The following is a 26811-nucleotide window of genomic DNA, read 5'->3' on the forward strand; positions in this document are numbered from 1 at the left end:
CCCAATCTTGCTTTTTAGTCTTATTTCACACTACTCCCCTTCATGTCAAAGTGAATTACTCACCATCTGTATTATTGTCCTGCCCTCTTCTGTCTCTGTGCTCATACCATCTGCTCTGCTTGGAATGATCTCCATCTGTTGTAGTCCCACTCTTCCTTTTAGTTCCCAATCAGGTGCTACATCCTATAGGCTACTTTCCCTAATCCTTCCTCCTACCTTCTAGCTAAAAATCTCCCCATTCTCTTCAGGTTTCTCACAGCACTTTGGGGGATTCCTTCTTTAAAAATTAACATGAAGACAGCATGTCATGAATCCATAGAGCATCCTTTCCCTGTTTGGGTAATATAATTTTTACATGTATCACTGTGCTCATCGCAACTTCCATTTCAAGTAGCTAGAAGGGAGCTGGGGTATTTGAGTCAGCCATGGCTGCCATTACTAAGAAGGAAAAAGGCTTCGCAAGAAACCTCAATGGCCCCTCTCCCTGTCTTACGTCTGTACTGACAACATAAAATAAAAATTAGTTTCTAAAGTTTCAAGTAAATTTCTAGTGAGATTTTAAAAATCAAATTGTTTCTTTATGACATGAAAAAAGTGCACCTGACCTGCTATTTACTAGCTTTGTGATAATATAGATTAAATCCAAGTGTGGATTTCTTAGGTAGGCTGTAAACTCAGAAAGCAAATGCAAATACTGTTGAAAAATTGAAAGAAAGAGGGGAAAAAGGAAATGTGTGTGTGTGTGTGTGTGTGTGTATGTATGGGTGTGTGTGTGTGTATGGGTGGGTGTGTGTGTGTGTGTGTATATGGGGGATGTGGGGGGTGGGTGGGGGGTGTATAAAAACACATCTGCCTGAGGCAGGAGAGACTTGGCCTGCCCATGCCTGAAGATGTAAGCTACTATTTGATAGCAGTTAATTTTCTCACAAATATTTTGGGAGGTTGGAAATAAAATCTATAGGAAAATGCAACCCATCTATGAACCTAAGAAGTGTCTCTCTGAGCTGTAGACTTAATGGAGAATAAAACCAGGTTTGATTATGAGGGCCAAGAGGCTTAAATTTAAAGTTTTGGCAACTCTAAGGCTAAAAGGAAAGGGAGGACCGGGGTGTCCACCATCAAAGCAGAAAGCTTTAACTTTCCTGGATCAGTTGCATACCCATTAAGATTGGAGAGCAAGGAAAACAGACTACAGAGTGCTCAGTCACTTCATGCAGGCTCAGCTTCTGCCTCCTTGGCAGGCCACTCTCTCTGTTTCATAGGGCAAGGTTTAGTCACTGACACTGGAAGGCTGCACAGAACGAGGCCTTCCAGCTGTTCTCTTCTAATTTTTTTTCTTTGGTGCAGGCTTGATAAAGAACAGGCAGCCTGGAGCATATGGAAATGATAACAAACACAAATGAGACCTCTCCTATAGGTAAAAACCCAGATATTAAATTAGAGGAAAGGAGAGGCACATTTAGGTAACCTTCCTATGGCTCCTGATACCCCAAAGCAAATCCCATTGTGAATAAATTCAAAGGAGCCATCTTTGGTCCTGAAATACACAGTTTGGCTCTTTGTATAATTCATATCCATGAAATAAATGCCAACTGTGCCCTTCATTTGACATTAGGCAAATTCCACCCAGATGAGACATGGGATTTTGTATGAGTGACCCCCATTTGAGGAAATAGACACATCAGCCTTACCTGGTTTAGCTGCCTGCTCTCCTGACTTGACTCTCTCTCCCCCACCTACCCCCCATTCTCCCCTGCTTTTTCAGTTCCCTTTTATGTGTGGTCTTCCCTCTTAAAAATCTAATTTCAGGGGCAGCTAGGTGGCACAGTTGATAAAACACCGGCCCTGGATTCAAGAGGACCTGAGTTCAAATCTGGCCTCAGACACATGACACTTACTAGCTGTGTGACCCTGGACAAGTCACTTAATCCTCATTGCCCAGCAAAAAAAAGATTTAGTGCAAAAAAAATTTTTTTTTAATCTAATCTCCAGGGGCAGCTAGGTGGCACAGTGGATAGAACACTGGCCCTGGAATCAGGAGTACCTGAGTTCAAATCCGGCCTCAGACACTTAACATTCACTAGCTGTGTGACCCTGGGCAAGTCACTTAACCCCAATTGCCTCACTAAAAAAAAAAAATCTAATCTCCTTCAGGGTAGGTACTGTCTTTCTATTTTCTTTATTGGTATTCCAATGCTTAGAATAGTGCTTTGAAGATCCTAAAGGCTTACTAAATGTTCTATCAATCTATCCATTGATTTATATATTGGTCAATATATCTGGCTCTCCATGAAATCTCATTCCTATAAAGCACTCAATAAGGACTGCAAGTAGGCCTCCATTTTGTCCTGCCATCATGGACTTCAAAGTAGGGACAAAAACCTTCATGCCACCTCATACGAGTTGGTCGTTTTGTTTTCAAAACAGCAAATGATTAAATCTAACTCTGGCTCCTAGGCACTAGCCTAATGAGAGGTTTTTCTATTAAACCCTAGTGGAAGAAACAGTGCATTCAATTCACGAGTACTTTGAGCTTGTAATATCGAAACCTGATAGGCCCCAAAGAGGGTTAAACTAAGCTTTATTCTATTTACTTATGGATTTTTCTACCATCTAATTTTTAAGATAAAAAAAATGCATCTTTATTTCTTCTGGTTTATCTGCCTTTTAACAGGGGATGCACAAAGCCAACTGAGGTAGCCCACTCAAATTTTGGGTAGCCCAAAACATTGGGAAATTTTTTTCCCCTAACACTAAGCCCCAAATCCAATTCCTTGATGTTTGTACCCATTGCTCTTAGTTCTGTCCTCTAGAACTAAGTTGAACAAGCCTTCCACATGACAACCCTTAAAACACTTAGACAAGGCTATCATATCCCTCAGTCTCCTAAATCCTTTTCTTCTCAAGCTAAACATCTACAATTCCTTCAATGGTTTGCTCTTCTAATTACTTTCTTCTTATCCTTTTTTCACTTGTCTTGTTAAAGTGAGACACCTACAACTCACCAAAATATTTCAGGCACAGCCAAATCAGAGTAGAGTACACTAGAAGTATCCTTCATCATCTTGGATATTACAATTCCTAATGTAGCTTAGGAATGCATGAGCTTCTGGGCTGCCATATTAAGTAGCTGACTCATATTGACTTTGCAGTGCACTAAATTCACCAAACTTTTTCAGGTAAGCTGCTATCTAACCATTGCTCCTCCATGGCTTACTTGTGAGGTTTGTTTTAACTGAAATGTAAGTCTTTAAATTTATTCCTATTAAAAATCATTTTGTTGGCTTTAGCCTCACATTCTAGTTTATCAAGTTAGCTACAATAATAGCTAGCATGTATATAGCACCTACTATGTGCCGGGCATTGTGCTAAGCATTTTGCAACTATTATCTCATTTGATCCATAGAAAAACCCAGGGTGGTAAATTTAATTATTATCCCCATTTAATTGATGAAGAGACTGAGACAAACAGAGGTTAAATGACTTGACCAGGGTCATGTAGTTAGTAATTATGAGGTTGGATTTGAACTCAGGTCTTCCTGACTCTGGGCCCAGCATCTACCCACTTAACTGCCTTTAAAATCCTATGCAACATATAGTTATTCATCCCAAATTTGATAAATATGCTATTTCTTCCCTTGATTGATGGGTGAAAATTAGTGAAATTGGTGGGAAAAAAATGATCGTGGAAAAAAAGTTGTTGAAAAAAATTTACACGTGGGAAATCAAGTAGACATCTTCCAAAAGCTATTTCTGATAAAGTCCTCATTTCTAAAATATAGCAGAAACTAAATCAAATTTATAAGAATCTAAGCAATTTCCCAATTGAGAAAGGGTCAAAGGATATGAACAGGCAGTTTTCAGATGAATAAATCAAAGCTATCAATTACCACAAGAAAAAAATGCTCTAAATCACTATTGATTATAGAAATGCAAATTAAAACAACTCTGGGGTACCACCTCACACCTGTCAGATTGGCCAATATAACAAAAAAGGAAAATATTAAATGTTGGAGGAGCTGTGGAAAAATTGGAACACTAATGCATTCTTGGAGGAGTTGTGAGCTAATCCAATCCTTCTGGCAAGCAATTTGGAACAATGCCCAAAAAGCTTTGGGACTGGGCATACCCTTTGACCCAGTAATACCACTATTAGGTCTGTATCCCAAAGAGATCATAGAAAAAGGAAAAGGAATTACATGTGCACAAATATTTATAGCAACTCTCTTTGTGGTGGTAAAGAATTGGAAATTGAGGGAATGCCCATCAACTGGAGAGTAGCTGAAATACTATTGTGCTGTAAGAAATAATGAACAGGCAGATTTCAGAAAAACCTGGAAAGACTTAAGTGGACTGATACTGAATGAAGTGAGCAGAACCAGGAGAACATTGTACACAGTAACACCAACATTGAGTGATGATCACCTGTGATAGACTTGGCTCTTCTCAGCAGTTGCAATGATCCAAGACAATTCCAAAGAACTCATAATGGAGAATATTCTCCACATCCAGAAAAAAGAACTGTGGATTCAGAATGTAGATTGAACCATATTGTTTCTACTTTGTGGTTGTTTTTTTTTTCAATTTTTTTTAATTGAGGTTTTTCCCTTGTGTCCTGATTCTTCTTTCATAACATGAATAATGCAGAAATATGTTTAATGTGATTGTACATATATAACCTATATCAGATTGCTTTCTGTCTTGGGGAGGGGGGAGAGAGAAAAAATTTGGAACTAAAAATCTTATGAAAACAAATTTTGAAAACTATCTTTACATGTAACTGGAAAATAATAAAATACTTTAAAAAAAGAAAATAGATGTTTCTTTCTCTACTCCATGCGAGAAAGGCTAACAAATCTCAAGTTTCTTCTCCCTTCTACATTGATACTAAGGATCACTTGAGGCCAGTCCAAAACCTCTGCATCAGTACCCATTTTGTGATTCTTCTCTTCTAGCCATGTTATCTGCTGGACATGGCAGGGTAAGGAACAGGGAAGAAGTATATGCAGTATTAGTATAACATGACTAAGTGGATTACTTCTAATGCACGAGATTCTATTTCAAATACTGATGTGAAATCATTTTAGACTGCATGAGACTATTGATATGAAAGCTAGGTGGTCAGACCACATTGGTCAATAAGCCAAGCATTTTTAATGTCTAGAATCCAATTTTCCAAGATTTGAAGGACCAGGCTCTGAACTGTTGACTAGTACAGACTAATAAAACTAACTCAATAGCAGGTTATTTCTAGATAATTATCTCTAATATCTAGTAAACTATCACTAGTTTACTAGTAATTATTGAGACATAATTAGTAATTACTGAGAAGCTATCAAGAGAAAATACTCCTGTTTAAACAACATAATTTTGTTGACACACACCTCCTTTCATGAACATGAACACATATTTGTATTTGAATGTCAGATATCTCATGTTTTGATTAATTTTTGAAATAAGGAAGAAAGGCTGATGTACTATTAAGTCTAGTATGAAAAGTGATCATGGTATGTATGTGGTAAGTATTTTTTTCTCTAATTTTGAAAAGATTTCAGAAAGATGAAGATGGTTTCAGAAAAATAACCAAAAGCAGATATCCAGGAAAATATTTTGACTCAGTATCCTCAAACTGTAAAGAAGGACAGGAGAGAGTCAACATCAAGCCAGGGCACCTGACAATAGCACAGGTCCTAGAAGTGGGAGACACTTCTCACTGCCTCATTGTCACCCTGATTCCAATTCCTTCTTTCTTCCTGGTCAACTGAAGTTCCTCATATGGAAGCAAATGGCCAATCAATGATTTAAAGAAGTTGCTTGCACAACATCAGAAACAAAGATGGCCTTATTAAGACTTCAGATGACCCCTGAGGAACCTGATTTCTCCTTTCACAATCTCTTAAATGAAAGGTGTCATTTTAGCTATAGTGTCTATTTTACTTGCCAATACTTTACTAAAGATCTTACTGGTAGGTTATTTAACGATTTCTAAAATAGTAGCAAAACTGTCTCCATAAAAATAAATAACTACCTAGGAAAAAGGCCTTTATTATATTTCAAAACTTGCTTTCTTAATTAGGAGCAGATCCTAGTAGCTGAGATTTATTGGTTGCTTTTTTTAAAAGGACATGTCTTCAGGAACTGAGAATTTCTTGACATGCTATAACATCATGTACATTTTTCAAATCTGCATTCCTACTTAGGGCAAAAAAAAAAAATCAACCAGGAATTTTCATGCTGGTTTTGATTTAGGATTCAAAACAGAACCTATGATGTGCATTTTTTCATTGTTCCAAAACATGCATGAACTGGTTTAAAATCCACAGGACCCCCTCAGCCATGGCGGTAAAAGGAAAACAGACTGAGGCACAAGTTCAGATTTTAGCAACATCAACAAGATTCTCCTCCTTACTCTGAAATGTGAAATCTATACTGCATTTCTTCCTAACCTCAAAATTTAGGAATGTATTGTTTTCCCCTCCCTCAAAAAAAGGAGTGAAAAGGGGATGGGGAAATGAGTATACATGATACCTGCCAATGTTCAAAGTCCATCTGTTAGATTGTTTATTATAGAAAGAAACTATACTCTATTGCATTTTCAAGACCCCTAAAAACTGTGAATGGCATCTTGAGGGTGGAATTCATTTTAAATAAATTCTACTATAAGAAAACTATTTGGGAAGCCCTTTATAACCTAGCCCTTTCCTACTTTTTCAATATTCTTACACCTATTCTTACACTGTGACCAGTGTTAATAGCCTCCTGACTTTTCCAAAAATAAGTCACTCAATCTCTCACCTTTGGTCATTCTCTCTGGCTATCCCCCACATCTGGGATGTTCTCCCTCTTCCACTCCACCAGCTAACCTACTTGGCTTCCTTTATATCTCAACCAAAATCCCAGGAAGCCTTCCCTAACTCCTAATTCTAGTGCCTTAATTATTCCCTATTTATCCTGTATATAGCTTGCTTTGTAAATATTTGTTTGCATGTTGTCTCCACCCAATTAGAATGTGACCTCCTTGAGGTCAGGGACTGTCTTTTGCCTTTTTTTGTGTGTCCCTAGAAATGTTTGATTGATTAAATTAATTAATGAAATTTTACCCGTGTACTATCCTTACCTGTGCAATTTATCTTCCAATATTTCCATGTACTTCACAGTATTTTCCTTCACACTGCTTTCTGTTAAAAAAATAAAGTTAATGTAAGAAAGTGTATAAATATGACTTATAGCACTCAAAAAGCAAGGATGTAAATAGTAAAGATGTCTTGTCCTGTGAAGAGTCCAACTCCCTCAACTTACAGATCTGAACTGATGCTTAAAAGGGTTAACTGAGTTGCTCAGTATCTTCCACATGTAAAGTGTGCCTTCATAAAGAATCTCATCTTTGTGTCTCATCTGGGAGCCAAAAAGCAAGGTTGGTGATTATCAGAACACAGAAACCAATGGAGGAAGCCATAGTCATACTACTAGGAAAGTACTTGCAAGGTTCAGTATTGCTAGCATTATCAGCAGAGAATTTAAATAAATAAAATGTGGGTGGTCTTACTCTACAACTCAAGGTTTGAAAGTATCTGAATTCTTTCAGGCCAGAGCAACACCATTCAATTCACCAAAGATGTAGTACATCTCTGATTGGCATGTCATAATTCCTGGTTATCTTGTCTCTGTAATAGGTACCACACTTCTATTTCCCACTAGACATTACCTTGTCTCTGTTTAGCAACTCTGATGGTCTCATTGTTGCCAAACTTCTCTTTATTACAACCTTCTTGGCTTCTGCTCTTCAGGGTGATTTTTTTTGGGGGGGGGCAGTAACTAAAAAGCTTCTCCCTAACAAGGGTAGATTGACAATTCTTTTAGTTTATGCCTGAATTTATAAGCTGCTACATTTAGCCACAATCTACAAAATGCAGCTGGAATGCCCTCATATTAAGATTCATTATATCCCTTTGACTATATCTGGTACTAATTTGAAGATTATGGTGTGAGATTTAAAATTGGATATTAGATCATAAATCTCCCCTACTTAACCCTTCCCTTAATTCATCTCCCAGACTAGTAAATGGAAGAAGCTTCTGGTTTTCTAGATAGAGCCTTTATTGTATATAAGGTGTTGTTGATTAGAAGGATAGGAAAACAGAAATACAGTACAAATCGTCTTAAATCTAGGCTGTCTATATTCCTTATAAAAACTCACCAAACCGATTTAGGCCACCTTTGGAGTGAGTCAGACCGTCTGTGCCGCGCCGCCCGGAGTCCCGCCAAGCCGGCAAAAAAGGCTACTCCCGTTCTCTCCACCCCGGAAGTCAAAAAAACCCGGCAGGCAGTCTGACATGCGCAGCAGGCGGACTGTACCCGGCAGGCAGTCTGACATGCGCAGCAGGCAGACTGTTCATCTCCTCCCCAAAAGGGTGGTCCTTGAAAAACTGGCGTCTTTCACTTATCCTAACCGACTGTTAAAAACTTTCATATTTTACCACATTTCCCCCCTTTGCTTCCTCAAGAAACGGAATGTTTCCTTGATGGAACAGTAAAAAGAATATAATAACTTTTGCTGACTAATAATATGCGAACAACAATACAGAAAAGGAAGAGAGGAAAGTTTTGTCCAGAGGGGCGATTTTTTTTTTTTTCCTCATGAACCGACGCTTTGACATTAGTCTTGCAAAGGGAGAGCCTCTGCAGAGAGTACATGTTACAGATAGTATATAACAGAAAGGAGATAGTAAAAGCTAATAAAGCAAAACAGTTCATATAAAGTCTCTGAGTTCTCTTGTCTTCTTGAAGTGGTAAGATGTCATCAGGAGGAAACTGGATTCTGGTCTGGAAAACTGGATTCTGGACTCTGGTCTGGAAAGCTGGATTATCTTCTTTAACTGTTTGAATTGCTGTATTTTTAAAACCTTAGCATAGCATTGTCAATGATCAAATTAATAAATTCCATTACATTCCCTCCTTTATATGGTTAGACTTGTAATAGAGGGTTGAGGTAGTTATGCAATGTGTAACACTTTTTACCACCATGTGTCTGGATCAAAGCCAAATTTAGTATGTGTTCATGACACCTGAAAATGTTATGGAAAGGTTATCATACCATATCTCATGGTTCTGAGACAGCCAGTGATTGTGCTAGGCCACAGGTGAATTCAACTGAGTGAGATAAAAAGATAAATAAGTTCAGTTAAATTAGGTTAAATTAGGAGGGAGAGAGGATGAATACTGGACTGTGCCTAGTAATTGTGCTCTACATAGTCACCATCATAAGCAAACCATGGACTTACGTATACCTGTCTCTCCTTTTGTTGCACATATATTCTCTCCAGGGCCTGCGTCAGAGTTCACAGCAAGTTAGTCTCTGAAATGATAAGTTTCCATATTTCTGAAATCTCATTAATTTCACCAAAGACAATATGATGGTAAAAATGTGTGCTATGCTGCATAACTGAGAATATATTAGTGATATATACAATAATTCCAAACCATACCCAGAGTATAATGACATATAAATAATAAACGAATGTAAATAGCTGATTATATTAGACATTGTTACATAATCTTCTTTTAGACATTATTACATAATCTTCTTTTAGCAAGTAGACCACATCATCTTATACATGAATTCTCTGGTATAACAGTAGCAGATACTTAAAGTGGTGATTAATTCATCAAAAAGAAATAAGACTTCAATTAGCAAGATTCAATATTCAATGTTTTCAGTGAGGTATCAGGCAATTTCTGGTACTTTTTAGTTAAACAGAACAACATACAAGAGAAAGGAGAAAAATAAATAAATAAAACAAAACTCATTAGAACTCATGGTTCTCTCAAAAAGAAAGAGTAAATAAAAAAAAAGAAGAATTCTGGTAGCTTCTGAGGCCCGATAGCCTCACCCACAGCATATACTTAAAATGTCTTTGAATAATCACTTAGTTTACAAAATTTAGTTTTAAAGAAAAGCAAAAGAAACAAAAGTAAAAAAAAAACCAAAGCAAAACCAAAAATAAAAAATAAAAAGCAAAAGATTCGCTAAGCACCCTTTTGTGCTCTTAAAGAACTTAAAGGTGCAGTCAATTCCAGGTCTTTTCAGTGCCTTTCAAAAGTCAAAACAAAAACAAAAAAACCCAAAAATTAATAAAAAAAAAAATAGTTGAGGTAGGCCAGAAAACTAGGCCATGTACTTCAGTGCTTTTGCCTGTAGAAGGAAATGCTTGTTAAATTATAAGGTATTTAAGCTGCTAGAGTTTGGGGTATGCCACATTGTTTTAACTGGTTCCCCAATTCTCTGCATGCCAAAGTGGCAGGGGTTTCTGAATTGTCATTGATCTTTCTAATGCTGTCATAATGTTCTTTATGGTAGAAAATGTGGAGTTCTGTAGCATCAGTTTTGTCTGTGCCACTGATTTTCAATAAAGGCTGATTTAATTGATGAACCACAACATTCAGCTGATGCTGCTTAGCAAATGCTACAATTGTATCATTTCCTCCCCACTTTCCAAATTTCTTTAATTCATCAACATATTCTTCAAAAGGGGAGTCATTTACTATAAAAGACTCAAACTCTTGTCTATGGTTAATCATATAAGAAGCAGCTTCTTGTCTGTGTCTGAGATGATTTCTACAGTGACCTTCTAGCTGGTCTGCTAAAGCCCTAAAAAGGCAATTTCCGTCTCCTGATACTTTACGAAGACTGAGTCCCAAAGCATTTAACTGATCAGTGGGATTCTTAAATGGGAACTTCCTGTTTCCTCTGAACTTTCTTTGCTCTTTAACAGTTGCTATCGTTAGGGTTTTTACCTCTTTAGCGTCTACCTCAGGTCTATCTGAAATCTCTTCACCTATGAATGGTGCAGGCTTTATATGAGAGCAATGAATCCATGAGTCTTTTTCACCAATTTTAATGGCGGTAGGAGTTGTCAATAATACCTGAAAAGGTCCTTCCCAGGCAGGTTGAGTTCCACTGGTTCTCTGAAAATTCTTTACATATATTTTATCTCCTGGGTTGAAGTTATGCAATGAAAAGTCTAATGGTCCTGCCTGGACCACAGCTCCTGCCTCATGGAGTTCACGTAGCCTGGTCTGTAATTCCTGTATATAGGAAGCAACAGAAGTATCACCTCCCACCAGTGATGTATAAACTGGGGAAAAAGTTTTAGCTTGGATAGGAGGGTGACCAAAAAGCATTTCATAAGGAGATATATGAAGTTCTCCTCTTGGTCTACTTCGTAGATAGAATAATGCCAATGGTAGAACATCAGGCCATTTCAAATGGGTTTCAGTACATAATTTGCCAATCATACTCTTAAGCTCTTTATTCATACGTTCGACTTGGCCTGAACTTTGTGGATGGTAGGGCGTGTGGAATTTTGGAGTCACTCCCAAGAAAGAGTAGATTTGGGATAAAATCGAATCAGTGAAATGTGTGCCTTTGTCAGAATCGATGCGGGCTGGTGGGCCAAAACGAGGTACTATCTCTTTAAGAAGAATTTTGGCAACAAAGGCAGCTGTGGCTCGGGGGCTGGGAAAGGCCTCCACCCACCGAGTGAGCTGATCAACTATAACAAGGCAAAATTTATAATGTCCTGCTTTTGGCATAGTAATATAATCAATTTGTAAGTGCTCAAAAGGTGTATATGCTAGAGGACGCCCTCCATAAGCTTTGACCTTAAAAGCATACTGATTATAAGACTGACATGTGGAGCAGCCCGAGCAGATTCGAGATGCTGTATTAGTCACACCTGGTGCTATCCAGGTTCTCTTAATAGAGTCTACAATGCCTTGTGTACCAAAATGGCCTTTTCTGTGAACAGAGAGGCATACCTGGTGGTAGAATTTCCGGGGAAGAAATGGCTTACCTTCCGGAGACACCCAGATGCCATTGATCTGTTTCGCCTTAAATTTCTTTTTCCACTTTTCTACTTCAGAATCGTCATAGGTTAGGTTGGAAGGAATATCCTCAGAAGGTGAAAGGTTAAATACATGTTCAGGAGCTTCTAATGCAGCAAGCTTGGCTGCAGAATCGGCTCGTGCATTTCCCTTTGAAACAGGATCACTATTCCCTGTGTGGGCAGGGCAATGTACAACGGCTAGGGAAGAAGGCAGTTTTTAGGGCATCTAAGAGGTCCTTGATAAGGTCCCCATTGGCAATAGCCTTGCCCGAGGATGTTAGAAAGCCTCGTTGACGCCAAATCATACCAATAAAGTGGCATATGCCAAAGCCATATTTCGAGTCAGTAAAAATGGTGGCACTCTTATCTTTAGCTATATTACAGGCCTGTGTAAGAGCCACAAGTTCAGCAGCCTGTGCACTAAAATGGGAAGGCAGAGAAGCTGCCCAGAGGGTGTCATAATCAGAAACTACAGCAGCTCCAGTAAAACGGGTTCCCTCTCTCATAAATGAGGAACCATCTGTATAGAGGACAAGATCAGGATTTTCTAAAGGTGTATCAAAAAGATCATCACGGGGTTTTTCAGCCATATCAACTAAAGAAGCACAGTCATGCAACGGTTCCCCCGAGAATGGTAAGTTAGGGAGTAGTGTTGCTGGATTAAGAACTGTGCAGCGTTTTAAAGTGATATTCTCATTACCTAACAGGGTTATTTCATACTTAGCCAGCCTTTGATCTGAAAAGGCTTGTGTCCTGTGACGTAGTAAGAGAGCCTCCACTTCGTGAGGGCATTGCACAGTTAGAGGGTTACCTAGGACCAAATCAGAGGCTTTTTCTACCAAAAGCGCTGTGGCCGCCACTGCTCTAAGGCAAGGTGGCGCTCCAGCCGCTACAGGGTCCAGCTGAATTGAATAGTAGGCTATAGGACGTTGGTTAGGCCCCAGTGACTGAGTCAGGACTCCAGAAGCCACCCCCCTTTGTTCATGCACAAAGAGAGTGAAAGGCTTACTATAATCTGGCAGTCCTAGGGCAGGTGCTGATAACAAGGCCCGTTTTAATTCTTTTATGGCTGAGAGATGCTGGGGATCCAACTGTAAACTGTCTGGAACAGAACTTTTTGTAAGAGCTATGAGAGGTTTAGTAATTTCACCAAAAGAGGGTATCCATTGTCTACAGTACCCAGCTGCTCCCAGAATGGCTCTCAACTGCCTCTTAGTAGTGGGGGCAGAGAGTTGTTGAATGGCCTGGACTCTCTTAGAAGAGACAGAGCGAGTTCCAGCAGCCAAAATAAATCCTAAATATTCTACCTGGGGCAAACACCATTGTACCTTTGTCTTGGAAACCTTGTGGCCTCTCTTGTGCAGCTCCAGCAGTAAGTGACGGCTATCTTCCTGACAAATTTCAGCATTAGGAGAGGCCAAAAGTAAGTCATCTACATATTGTACTAGTGTGGAGCCCTTAAAGGTAATAGAGGCCAGATCCTGCTGTAAAATTTGGGAAAATAATGTGGGACTGTCTACAAATCCCTGTGGGAGTCTAGTCCAGGTCCACTGTCTATTTTTCCAGGTAAAAGCAAATAAATATTGGAAGTCCTCATGTACTGGTATGGAGAAAAAGGCAGAGCAAAGGTCTACCACTGTGAAACATGTAGATTCATAGGGAATTGAGGAAATTATCATAGCCGGATTTGCGACTATAGAATGTCTAGGAATAACATAATTATTAATCGCTCTAAGATCTTGCACAAAGCGATAAACAGGTTTACCATCTGGCCCAGGCTTGGGTTTTTTAACTGGCAAAATGGGAGTATTGCATGGAGAGTGATGACATGGAATAATAATACCCTGGCTTTTCAAAGCCTCAATTATAGGGGTGATCCCTTCTATTGCTTCCCTAGACAATGGATACTGTGGAATGGAGGGGGGTGGTCCCCCCTTAACTTTAAAGGTAACAGGCATGGCAGACTTAAGGAGCCCCACCTCATTAGGGGATGAGGCCCATAAAGACTCAGGAATGTCAGAGGGGATTTTGGATACCTCCCCTGCTGTTCCTTGAGCTTCTGTAAGTAAAATTGGTAATAAATGAACAGTATCCTCTGGCAATTGTAAGGAGACAGCCCCATCTGGAGCACAAGATATGGTTGCTCTAAGCTTGCAAAGGAGATCACGACCTAATAAATTTACAGGGGCATCAGGCATGAGTAAAAATGAATGTTCCACTGTTAAGGGCCCCATAGATACCATGCGAGGATTCAATTTTGCCACTCTCTGGCTCTTTCCTGAGACTCCCACTACATTCAAAAATCCTACAGGTCTACACCCAGCATCTGGTTTGCTTACTAATACTGATTTAGAGGCTCCTGTGTCTAGCAGACAATCATAATAAGTCTCCCCCACTTTTAAGGTGACATGTGGTTCATTACTCTGGGGAGGTGAATGGACTGGCACAAGTGCATTCAAAAAATCTGGATCTGGGAATATATGGCTTTCATTATCTATGTTCCATTCCTCCCCAAGACACCATCATTCCTGTGTCCTCTTCTGAGGGGGGTCTTGGTTACCATTATTCTGGTACTGCCTTTCTGTATTCCTCCAAAAAGATCTATTTCTATTTTGATTTCGCCTGTAATTAGAATTAGAATTTCTTCTCCAAGTCCTACATTCTCTCAATTCATGCCCCTCCTTACGACAGTAACAACACACCTTAGTGTCCTTGTTCCGGTGTCCACATGGCTGACTAGGAATCGCTGGTGCCAGAATGCTCTGTTTAGGGTGATCTGGATCTTCCTCACGTGAGTCAAAGACATAATTTGCAAGTTCCTTAATTCTATCTACTGAGAGATTTCTCCAGTCTGGACATTGTTTCAGAAAGTATCTGCGTATTTCTGGCAGTGAATTATAAACAAATGTGTTGAGAATGATACAGGAATCTCTTAAATCTACTGGATCCAATCTGGTGTACTGTCTAGCGGCCTCACAAAGTCTATCATAAAATCTGTTTGGTCTTTCATTAGCCTCCTGAGGTAGGCTTAAAAATTTCTGCCAGTTTTCCGGTTTTCTAGAGCAAGATTCCATTCCCTTCAGAAGTGTTTCTCTAGCATCTTTTAATCTTTGGAAATCCCTATCATCATTATAATTCCACTCTGGATCCTTTAGAGGCCATTCCACATCGGCCTTACCTTTCGCAACAAGGGCATTTCCTGCTGAGATAATATCTGTAATCTCAGTTGGGGACAGTAAAGTTTCCAAAAGGCAAGTAACATCAGCCCAACTGGGTTGATATGCATTAAATATAGTCCTTAACTGTGAAATTACAGTGTTTGGATTTTTCTCAAAACTAGGGATGATTGATTTCCATGCGCTCAAGTCACTTGGTCTAAAGGGGCTATATTTTCTGACTTGAATTGGCACTCCCTTCTTACTATGTTCTATAGCTTCCTGCAGAGGGAGTAGTTTCTGCTGATCTGATTCTGAACTTGGATCATCTCTAGTAGAAACAGCCATTTTGAGGTCTCTCTCCATATGTGAGAGTTTCCCCCACATCATAACAATGATAATAACAAAAACAATGATAATAACAAAAACAAAAAAAAAACAACAAAAAAAATAAAATCCTTAGTCGTATGAACTATGGATGTGGTATTAAAAGGTATTTCAATTGCAGGCATAAAATTTCTACTTATATTAAACGTATTTTCCCAAAGATTCTCACGTATACTATTATACAAAAAACTTTTTGCTGCCTGAATGAGGAAAAAACCAATAATGTTATGAAGGACCATTGAATAAACTATTCCTCTAAGTCGGGATGTTATGCTGTCCCAATACATTCCGATGAGAAAAATCAAAGGGATGGTAGAATATTCGAGCATCTTGCCCTTTAAACTGGGCTGGCTTTTCTGTTTAAAGCAAGACTTTTAGAGGCTTAAAGTCTTTAAGGGAGATTAGACAAAGGGAAAGTCCGCGGGGGGGGGGGGGGGGGGGGGGTATTTGGAAAATCCACCGAATTAGCCGGCTTATGGCCAAACTAGGGAGGGTGGGAGGGTCCTTAAGGTCCCTTCGGGGTCGCCAAACTGTGAGATTTAAAATTGGATATTAGATCATAAATCTCCCCTACTTAACCCTTCCCTTAATTCATCTCCCAGACTAGTAAATGGAAGAAGCTTCTGGTTTTCTAGATAGAGCCTTTATTGTATATAAGGTGTTGTTGATTAGAAGGATAGGAAAACAGAAATACAGTACAAATCGTCTTAAATCTAGGCTGTCTATATTCCTTATAAAAACTCACCAAACCGATTTAGGCCACCTTTGGAGTGAGTCAGACCGTCTGTGCCGCGCCGCCCGGAGTCCCGCCAAGCCGGCAAAAAAGGCTACTCCCGTTCTCTCCACCCCGGAAGTCAAAAAAACCCGGCAGGCAGTCTGACATGCGCAGCAGGCGGACTGTACCCGGCAGGCAGTCTGACATGCGCAGCAGGCAGACTGTTCATCTCCTCCCCAAAAGGGTGGTCCTTGAAAAACTGGCGTCTTTCACTTATCCTAACCGACTGTTAAAAACTTTCATATTTTACCACAATGGTCCCCCCAAAAATATATAGAAGTAGAGTTAGGATATTCCTTTTAACTCCTGTTGGATCCCTGAAAGAGGTCCTATACTTCAAACACCTATTTGGGGGACTGCAGAAAAAAATCACCATGGGAACTGTGTAGAGACTAAGGCTACCAAGTCTACCTGCCTCCCCACACCTTTCTTGATTGTCATGAAAAAACATTGAACAAAAAGAAAAGGTAGGTGAAGCAGGCCAAACCATTGCCTCCCTCCATCTTCATTCACATTCCTGTTTTATTATACATATCTTCCAGCAACAACAAATCTCTGGCTTTTGCTTTGTCTTCTGGTTAGCATAAAACTTCACTGTCTCCCAAGAGGTAAATACCTAAATGACATAGCAATACACCTTAGTGGTTGGTATTTTTCTTTTGAGTTAGAACAGCATCCTCTAGAGGTCACTTTGAAAATACATTCCTGGAATCTATTTGTACAAAAATATTTATAGCAATTCTTTCTATGGTGGCTAAGAATTGGAAATTAAAGGGATACTTGTCAATTGGGGAATGTCTAAAAAAGCCATGGTATATTATTGTAATGGAATATTATTGTGCTATAAGAAACGACAAGCAGGTTGATTTCAGAAAAACTTGAAAAGACTTCCATAAACTGATTCATAATGAAGTAAACAGAACCAAGAGAATGTTGTACGCAATAACAGCTCTATTTCTTGATGAAGAACTGTGAATGACTTAGCTATTCTCAGCCATACAATGATCTAAGACAATCCCAAAGAAAGGAGTAATGATGAAGCATACTATCCACATCTGAGAAAGAACTGATATTGTTTGAATATAGACTGAAGCAAGCTATTTTTCATTTTCTTTCACTTTTTTCTTTTGTTTGAGTCTTGTACAAAAAGGACTAATATGTAAATGTTTTACATGATTGCATATATATAGCCTATATCTGATTGCTTATTGCCACAGGGAGGGGACTGGTTGAAGTATTTGTCATGATAAAAATGATAATAATAATGCAGAAAATGAGGAACAGTCAGTTTGACTCTATCAGATTAACAAAGAAACTTCTGGGAACTCCACCACCACCACTACCAATTAATAACAGAATGACCACAGGGACTTTGGTACTATTCTACACCTGAAGAGGAGGCCACAAAGGACCCCTCACTTTATCATTGATTATTGAATACTGACTTTTATACAGAATTCAGAAGCTACACTAGTTCTAGCCTTCACTACATCTCACCTGCCTTTTGTCTCTCCTTTTTTTTTTATCCAACCTTCACCTAGCTACCAAAGTGACCTTCCTAATGCATAGATTGGACTATGTCACTGTCACTATAATTAATCATTTGACAAGTATTTATTAAATACTTACTATGTTCTAGGCACTAAGATACAAAGAAAGGCAAAAAAAAAAAAGAAAGAAAAGAAAAAGAAAACAGCCACTACCCTTTAGGATTTCACATTCTAAACAAGGAGCAATATGTATATAAATATGCACATACAAGATATAAATAGATGATAGATAGATAGATAGATAGATAGATAGATAGATAGATAGATAGATAGATAGATAGATAGAAATATAGATAGATTAGATGAAAGATAACCATAGAAGGGAAGGTACTAACAGCTCCATGGACCAGAAAAGACTTACTACAGAAAATGGTAGATTTGAGCAGAGTGTTCAAATAAGCATGGAACTTTAAGAGGCAGAAATGACAAGGAAAAACACTACCAGCATGTAGGAGGATAGCCAGTGAAAAGGCAGAGTGACAGGATATGGAGTATATCATGTGCAAAAGTTAAGGACTAAGCCAATATGGATAGATCCCAGAATGTGTGGAAAGGAATAAAGAGAATATAGGAAGATTGCAATGGTAGGAAGGGCCAGGTTGTGAACAGACTTCAGTGTCTCCCTTTTGTTTATAGGTCAAAAGGCAAACTCTTTATTTTGGCATTTAGTTCCAACCTTAAGTACTCAATTTGCATTCCAGTCAACCCAAATAACTAGAATAAAGGTGATTTGAAAGGTAGAGAGTTGGGACTGAGGAGTATGCACAATTTTAAACACACAGAAAAGCACAATGGCGATTAGATGCAAACAATATAACAGGATTATGGTCATGCCCCACTGCAGCTAGTATGAATTCCTCAGAAACAAGACAAGTCTGATGGGCAGTCCTTGGAGGAAGAAGAAGGGAGAGAGTATGAAATCTTTACAGAGGACAGACAAAGTTACAAAGATCAACGGACTTGTCCAGGAGAAACTACAGGGTAGAAGCATTAAAGGCTAGCTTGCTCTTACCCCTGCCACATATACATACCTCAACAAAGAGTGAGAGAATACACCAGAGTGAATACTGATTGAAAAAGTAAAAAAGTCACATTGAGTCATTTTTCCAGCACAGGGTAGCTTAGGGAAACAGAAAAAGAGGTCTGCAGACATTGAGGAAGAGGTCTGGCCATGCGCCCTTGAAGAGGAGGGGTGTGTTCCAGAGCCCAGGGAAAGACAGAAGGCTGAGACTGGGTACTAGATTAGGAAGAACTGATGATCCCTGAGCAAGCACTGGGTGTAGGAACATGTGCAATGTAGTAATTCTGTTGCCCACTACCCACTTCTTAGTCATGGATCCAGGGTAGAAAGAAGTAGTTGTGAGCATTGGCACTAATTATATGCTGAGCATGAGACAAGTTATGGGAAATAAATGGTACTTGTACTGATCCCAGGAACATAATCCAGTGTTCAGTTCTTTGAACCTATAGAAACTCCTAGTAGGCCAATAGTGGCTGAGTCCTACAGCAGTCTGGTGAAACTCCTAACCAGAAATAAGCCTGTAGACCCACACCTAGGTCAGGATCATGAAGAATTCAGTGTAGGAGGGCAGTGAAAAGACCTCTCCCTGGATCACAACACATGGGAGCCCCTGAAAGCTGTACAGTCTCCAGCCAGAGTTGGAAAAGGAACAGAACAGAATGATGTAAAAGGATAGAATCAGGCTGGGCATGCTCTCTCTCTCCCAGCAAGTGTGGAGAATGCAACACTAGCATAAAGTCCAAAGTCAAGAAGTAGGCTGGAAGAATGAGCAGACAAAAAAAAAAAATCAAGATATAAACACAGAAGGAAATGATGCAAAAAAATCTACAAAGTCCCAAAGAAAAATGCAGTTTGCACACAATCCAATAAAAAATTTAAAAGAGATAAAGGAACTAAAATTATTTTTAAAATCAAATGAGCAGGGGCAGCTAGGTGGCTCAGTGGATAAAGCATCAGTCCTGGATTCAGGAGTACCTGAGTTCAAATTCAGCCTCAGACACTTAATACTTACTAGCTGTGTGACCCTGGCCAAGTCACTTAACCCCCATTGCCCCACAAATAAAACAAAAACAAAAACAAAAAAACAAATGAGCAGTAGAGGAAAGTATGGGGAAAGAGATGAGCAAAAGAAGAAAAATTAAAATTAACAGCTTGGAAAAAGAGGTGCAGCACCTTACTGAGGACAATAACATTGAAAATTAGAATTGGCAAATGGAAGATAATGACTCCCAAGACATAAAGAAATAAGAAAAGAAATGAGAAATAAAATTTTAAATGTATGGGGGTGGGAATTTTTGAAATATCTATTAGGAAAAACTTACCTAGAAAATATATCTAGGTGAATTTATTTAAGGGTCCTTGGACTACTTGAAAGCCACAAACAGATCAAAGGCCTAGATATCATTTTTCACAAAATCATAAGAAACTGTTCAGGTATCTTAGAACCAAAGGACAAAGTAGAAATTGAAATTATCCATTGGTCATCTCCTGGGAGAATCCTCAAAATGAAAAATCCCAGGAATATTATATCCAAAATCCAGAGCTCCCAGGTCAAGGAAAAAAATATGTGATGAAGTCAGAAGGAAAGAATGCAAGTACTAAGCAACCACAATAAGGATCACATAAGATTTAGCAGCTATCACTAAAAAAATGGAAGTCTTGAAATATGATATTCTGGAAGGCAAAGAATCTAGGCTTACAACCAAGAATAACCCATGTAAAAAAAATAAAACTGAGTATAATGCTACACAGGGGAAAATGGGCATTTAAATGAAATAGAGGACTTCCAAGTATTCTTAAGGAAAAGGCAAGAGCTGAGTAAAAAATTTGACATAAAAACATAGGAATTAATAGAAGCATAAACAGATACACATGAGTTGGAAATCAAAAGGGACTAAACAAGGGCAAACTGTTTTCATTCTCATATGAAGAAATGATACATATAGCCCCTCAAAATTTTATTATCACCAAGGGAAGTAGAGGCAGTTTAATTACAAAGATTGCCTAGGTTTGATTCTGTTATGTTTGGATGATCTCAAAAAGAAAAATGTAATGGGTGGGGAAGAGGACTGCACTGGGAAAGAAGAGAAGGGAGAAAAGAAATAGAGAAGATTATCTTCACGTAGATGGGATGCACAAAGAAGAGTTTATATGACAAGGAGTGGGAGTGGGAATAGTAAACAACACAAACCTCACTCTCAGCTGAACTGGTCAAAGAAGGGGGAAAATACATGTACACATACACATGCAGACCCATTGCTGGATATAGACATATATCTTATTTGATGGTAAAATAGGGAATAAAGGGGTTAAGAGATAATGTGGGAAACAGACCAATTTATCTAATGAATATTGATGCAAAAATTTTAAACAAAATTTTAATAAGGAGACCACAGCAATTTATCACAAACATTATACACTATGATTAGACTGGATTTATATCAGAAATACAGGATTGGCTCAGCATTAGAAAAAAAGAAAGCACAACTGTATTATTGACTTATTCATTACAAAAACAAGTTAAATCCTTTGATTACTTTAATAAATGCAGAAGAGCTTTTTTTTTTTTCTAAATGAGGCAATTGGGGTTAAGTGACTTGCCCAGGGTCACACAGCTAGTAAGTGTTAAGTGTCTGAGGCCAGATTTGAACTCAGGTCCTCCTGACTCCAGGGCTGGTGCTCTATCCACTGCGCCACCTAGCTGCCCCAATGCAGAAGAGCTTTTAACAAACTATAACACATTTCTGTTAGAAACACTAGAAACCACAGGAATAAATGGAATTTTCCTTAAAATAAGTAGTATTTACCTTAAACCAAAAACAAGTGTTATCTATAAGCAGTACATCATAGTTTTTCTTTTCTTATCCAATGACTCTTTTTCATTTTCTTGTATTGTTGGGGCAGCTAGGTGGCACAGTGGATAGAGCATCAGCCCTGGACTCAGGAGTACCTGAGTTCAAATCCGGCCTCAGACACTTAACACGCGCTAGCTGTGTGACCCTGGGCAAGTCACTTAACCCCAGTTGCCTCACTAAAAAAAAACAAAAAACAAACATTTTCTTGTTTTGTTTAATCCAATAATATTTAAAGTTATAAAACTTAAGTTTTTCCTTTTTATCTGTGTCTCTCAATCAGGAAGGTTCCTCCTTCTCCTCCTCTTCAGCTAATCCTATTCATTAAGGGTTCTGTTTTTTTCTGTTTTTTTGCTTTTTTCTGTTTTTTTGGCGGGGACCCAGAGTCACACAGCTAGTAAGTGTCAAGTGTCTGAGGCTGGATTTGAATTCAGGTCCTCCTGAATCCAGGGCTAGTGCTTTATCCACTGTGCCACCTAGCAGTCCCCCATTAAGGTTTTTTAATTTATTTTTGTATCCCTTTCCAAAAAGAATTTCTCTCACTCTCTTCAACATCTATCTTCATTTTCTGTTTAGTGTAGACCCTCATTCTCTGATTCATGACCTTTATAATAATCTAGCCTCTCTCCTTTCTCTGTATTCTTCATTTAATTAAAGCTCCCGAGGTATCTATTCTAGTATTCCCCACACCCAAGCACTTTCTATCATTACCTAATAGGGTTGAAGTCATAGATTCCCCTTTTCCTTTGTGCCTCCATCCCCAAATCATGCCAATTATTTCAAGTGTCAGGCTACTGCCACATGATAGGGCCCCTCCTTTACCACTGATCATAATAGCATAGACTTGCATCTGAAAGGACTTCTGTCTTCTAGTCTAACCCCTCATTTTAATAGAAAAAGGATCTAAGGCCCAGAGTAGGGAGGTATTGCCCAAAGACACAATTAATAAATGGCATCTCTGGGATTCAAACTTATATCTTCAGAAAACAATCCAGCATGTTTTCCACTGTCACAATACAGGATAAGGTCTAATGATTTGATTTTTCTTATGCTCTTTAACATAGATGAAAGATCTGTAAAAGGAAGAAAAACAATACACAAAAACATGAAATGGTGACTAGAGAATTTATATAATCAAATGGACCATAAAGCTACTCCAATATTCCTTATCTTCAAATAATGCTTCACAGTTTCTCTAGCACTTCCAGGAACAGTATGTCATTTGCTTCTAAGAAAATGGAGTCTCAATAAAATAAAGTGATTTGAGAAAGCCCACACAGTGTAAGCCGCGGAGTCAGGATTTGAATACTGGTCTCTTTACCTCCCATCAAAAATTTTATCTGACATGAAAAAAAGTCAATAGCTTGAAAAGCCAAATTGGCCAAATGGAAAAGGAGGTACAAAAGCTCTCTGAAGAAAATAATTGATTAAAAATTAGGATTGAGCAAATAGAAGCTTCTAGAGAAACATAAAAAGGTAAACAGGAAAAAGGAATTAAGAGGGATGTTAAAAGGTTAAACTGTTTACATTCCTACATGGGAAGTTGACATGTCTAACTCATAAGAAGTTTCTCAGTATTAGGGCAGATGATAGAAATAAATTTAGACATAAGGCACAAGTGGAATTGATTATGAAGGGATGATATCTGTAGAGTATTTATTTTTTGTTTATCTTTTTGTTGTGGTGTAGTTGAAATTGGGTGACATGTCTGGGGTCATGCAGTGGGTGAGTGTTTTGTGTCTGAGGCTGCATTTGGGCTCTGGTCCTCCGGGGTCCTGGGTAGGTGTTATGTCTACTGTGTCACCTAGCTTCCCCATGATGAAATCTTTAGGGTAAAATTAAGGGATGAGAGGAATGCACCGGGGGAGGGTGAAGGGGAGAGGTAGAATGGGGTGAAATTCCACAAGAAAGAAACAGGAAAGGGCTTAGGGAGTGGGGGGAGAGATGGGGGAGGAGCAAGGCAGTAAATGAATCTTACACTTATCAGAATTGGCTCAAAGATCTTAATCACATCAGAGCTAGCTCAAGGAGGGAATAACATACGCACTTAATTGGGTAGAGTAATCTCTGTAACCCTGTAGGAAAATAGGAGGGGAAGAAGATAAGGAGGGAGTGGTAAAAGAAGGAAGGGCAGATTGGGGGAGGGGGCAGTCAGAAGAAAATCCCTCTTGAGGAGGGATAGGGTGAAAGAAGATAGATAATAGAGTAAATATCATGGGGAAGGGAATAGGATGGAAGGAAACAATAATAGTAACTGTGAAAAAGAGAAAAGAAAAACAAATTGTACAAAAAATATTTATAGCAACTCTTTGTAGTGGCTAAGAATTGTAAATCAAAGGAATGTCCACCAATTGGGAAATGAATGAACAAGCTGTGCTATATGATTATAATGCAATATTATTGTGCTATAAGCAATGACAAGCAGGATGATTTCAGAAAAACCTGGAAAGACTCATATGAACTGATATATAGTGAAATGAGCAGAACCAGGATAATATTGTGCACAGTGACAGCATTATTGTTCTATGAGCAATTGTGAATGACTTAAATATTCTTAGCAATGCAATGATCTAAGACAATCCTAAAGGACTAATGATGAAGCATACTATCCACCTTCAGAGAAAGAACTGATATTGATTGAACACAGACTGAAGCATGCTATTTTGTACTTTCTCTTTTTTTTAATTGAGTCTTTTTATGTAAAATGACTAATATGGTAATGTTTTACATAATTGCACATTTATAACCTCTACTGATTGCTTGCAACCTTGTGGAAGGGGGAAGATAGGGAGGGAAGGAGTGAGAGAGGGATAGAATTTAGAACAAAAAATTTTAAATAAATAAACAAATAAATGAATAAATAAATAGATGAATGAATGAATGAATAAGTAAATGAATAAATAAATAAAAAGAATTCTATCTGAATCACCAGCAGATTTCCAACTCATCTCTTTGACTGCCCACCACCCACTCTTGATTATCTACACTAATGAAAAGGAATGAAGGCATAAATCATTCAAAAGAGTAAAAAATCACTGTATTTGTTGTTGTGTTATTATTGCTGTTGCTGTTGTTTCTTTGTTTGCAACAGCAGACATCTCCCCTTTTGCTTTTTTCTTTGGCTCATCTTCAATTCTTTTTTTGTTCCATCAGCACATCTGTGACTTGGCAGAATACCATAGTGCCTCTGGATTCAGAAGAATGACAATGCCATTAACTACCAGTATGACCTCAGCTATGGTCATCCTGGGCATCCATGTTCTTATTTGTAAAATAAGGGCCAGAAGATATCTACAATCTTTTCCACCTCTAAATCTTATAATAGTATGCCAGTGCAAGGCAACCCTAAATTGTGTTAGGTGGTATGAGGAAAAATGCCTGGGGTTAAATAATGACTGTGTATAATCCACAAAGCAGATACTTGAGTATCTGCTGTAGATGGTGGGCTTTCCCTGCCCAGTTTTTCCTTTTGAGTACTGTGAGTGCATCTATCACCTTACAGCTCTCTGCTGGCACCAGGGGCCTTTGAAATACCACACAGTCTCCAAACAATAGAAAAATACCAGATCTGTTCCAAACTATCATATTTAGTCCACTCATTACAGATTTCTATTTTAAAAATGTGTATACCCCCAAACAGAAAGAATCTTAGCAAACTTTTGAGCTCATAATTATCTATCAGCTGCAAAAATTTTTCATCTACTTGCTAAAATGTGGCTTAGAAGCAGATTGTTCAATGGAATCTGAATGCAGATCAAGGCATACTATTTTAATTTTCCTTATTTTTTTCTGTTTTGTATTTTTTTTTCCTTTTGGTCTGTTTCTTCTTTCTCAACATGATTAAAATGGAAATATATTTTACATGATTGCACACATAGGACCTATATCAAATTGATTACCATTTCAGGAAGGGGGAAGGGAAGAGAAGGAAAGAGAAAAATTTGGAATTCAATTTTTTAAAATGAATGTTTAAAATTGTCTTTATGTATAATTGAAAAAAATGAAATACTATTTTTTAAAAATACTATTAAAAAAAAGAAAGTTCTCTGTAATTAGAAGCAGTGTTTTCATCCTAATGCCATTGCCTTAAGACCCTTGAACATTAGATATTTACCTCTCAAGGACTTATTATTCCTGATACAAAAGTCAATTTTTTAAAAAATGATTCCTTTTGTGGTGGGGAGAGGCATAGAAATGGAGGCAGAGGGAAGTGGGCACTCTGGGGGACCAAACTTGCTTTAAACTTCCTTGCCAGCTGATAGATAGTAAGTGCTTATGTTACATAAAAGATAAACTCCAAGTTCCAATTTCACCTGCTGTGCCTGTCACAATTTAATTGGATATGATCTGATACAGTAATTCTCACTTTCCCAGCTCAGTCCTGCCCCTACATGTAATCACACAATGCCCTTGAAACACACGGCTTAATAAATCAGCACTATTCAATGACAAAAAAGTAAAATACAAGCACACCAGTTAGAGAAAGCAGGTCAGTGGAAAGCTAACATGATTCATTCAAAGCAGCTTCTTACCAGCAGGTACCCCACACATGGGCCCTCACCAAATGTTTTAGCTAAATGCAAAAACACAATAACTTTCAGAAACCCTCCCTGCTGTTAGCACTAGGCTGTGACTAGATTCTTGCTTTCTAATGCATGTAATTGATAGAGTTATCACTTGGAGCTTTGCTTAATTTTTTTTTCTTGTTTAATTGTTTTAAAATTGTGTTTATTTCACTTGTCCAGGAGTAAACATCAGAAGTTTTCCATTCCTACAATCTTCCCTAAGCCAGGTACATATATGTATGTGTGTATGAGTATGTATGTATGTATATGTGTATATATGTATATGTATGTACACACATATACATATGCACACACACATACCCACATGTATATGAAAACACATTGCGTGTGTACACAGCCTCATTGGACAGGGTATTGGAAAGAATGCTGGATTTGGAATGAGAAGCTTGAGATTCAAATAATGACTCAGACAAAACCCACAAGACCTTGGACAAGTTATTGGGCCTCATTTGGGCCCAATATCTGTAAAATGAGAGGATCAGACCAGATTTATAAAACGGTCGCTTTCAGCTTTAAAACCTACACCCTCTGATTAGTCTATTGTAAGCCGCCATTTATTCTATGTGATGACAGAGTAAGGAACAAAGTCTTCAGCTTTGT

General features: G+C 38.4%; 1 protein-coding gene across 1 annotated transcript in view; it reads right to left on the minus strand.

The window, feature by feature from the left end:
- Positions 1–26811, minus strand: part of DISC1 (DISC1 scaffold protein) — a 531299-nt gene that overhangs the window by 102520 nt on the left and 401968 nt on the right. Inside the window, 1 exon segment of the mRNA XM_043999680.1 lies at positions 7118–7178. Coding sequence (XP_043855615.1) covers positions 7118–7178 — 61 coding nt within the window.

The sequence above is a fragment of the Dromiciops gliroides genome, chromosome 4 (genome assembly GCF_019393635.1).
Source record: "Dromiciops gliroides isolate mDroGli1 chromosome 4, mDroGli1.pri, whole genome shotgun sequence".
NCBI classification, from domain to species: Eukaryota; Metazoa; Chordata; class Mammalia; order Microbiotheria; family Microbiotheriidae; genus Dromiciops; species Dromiciops gliroides.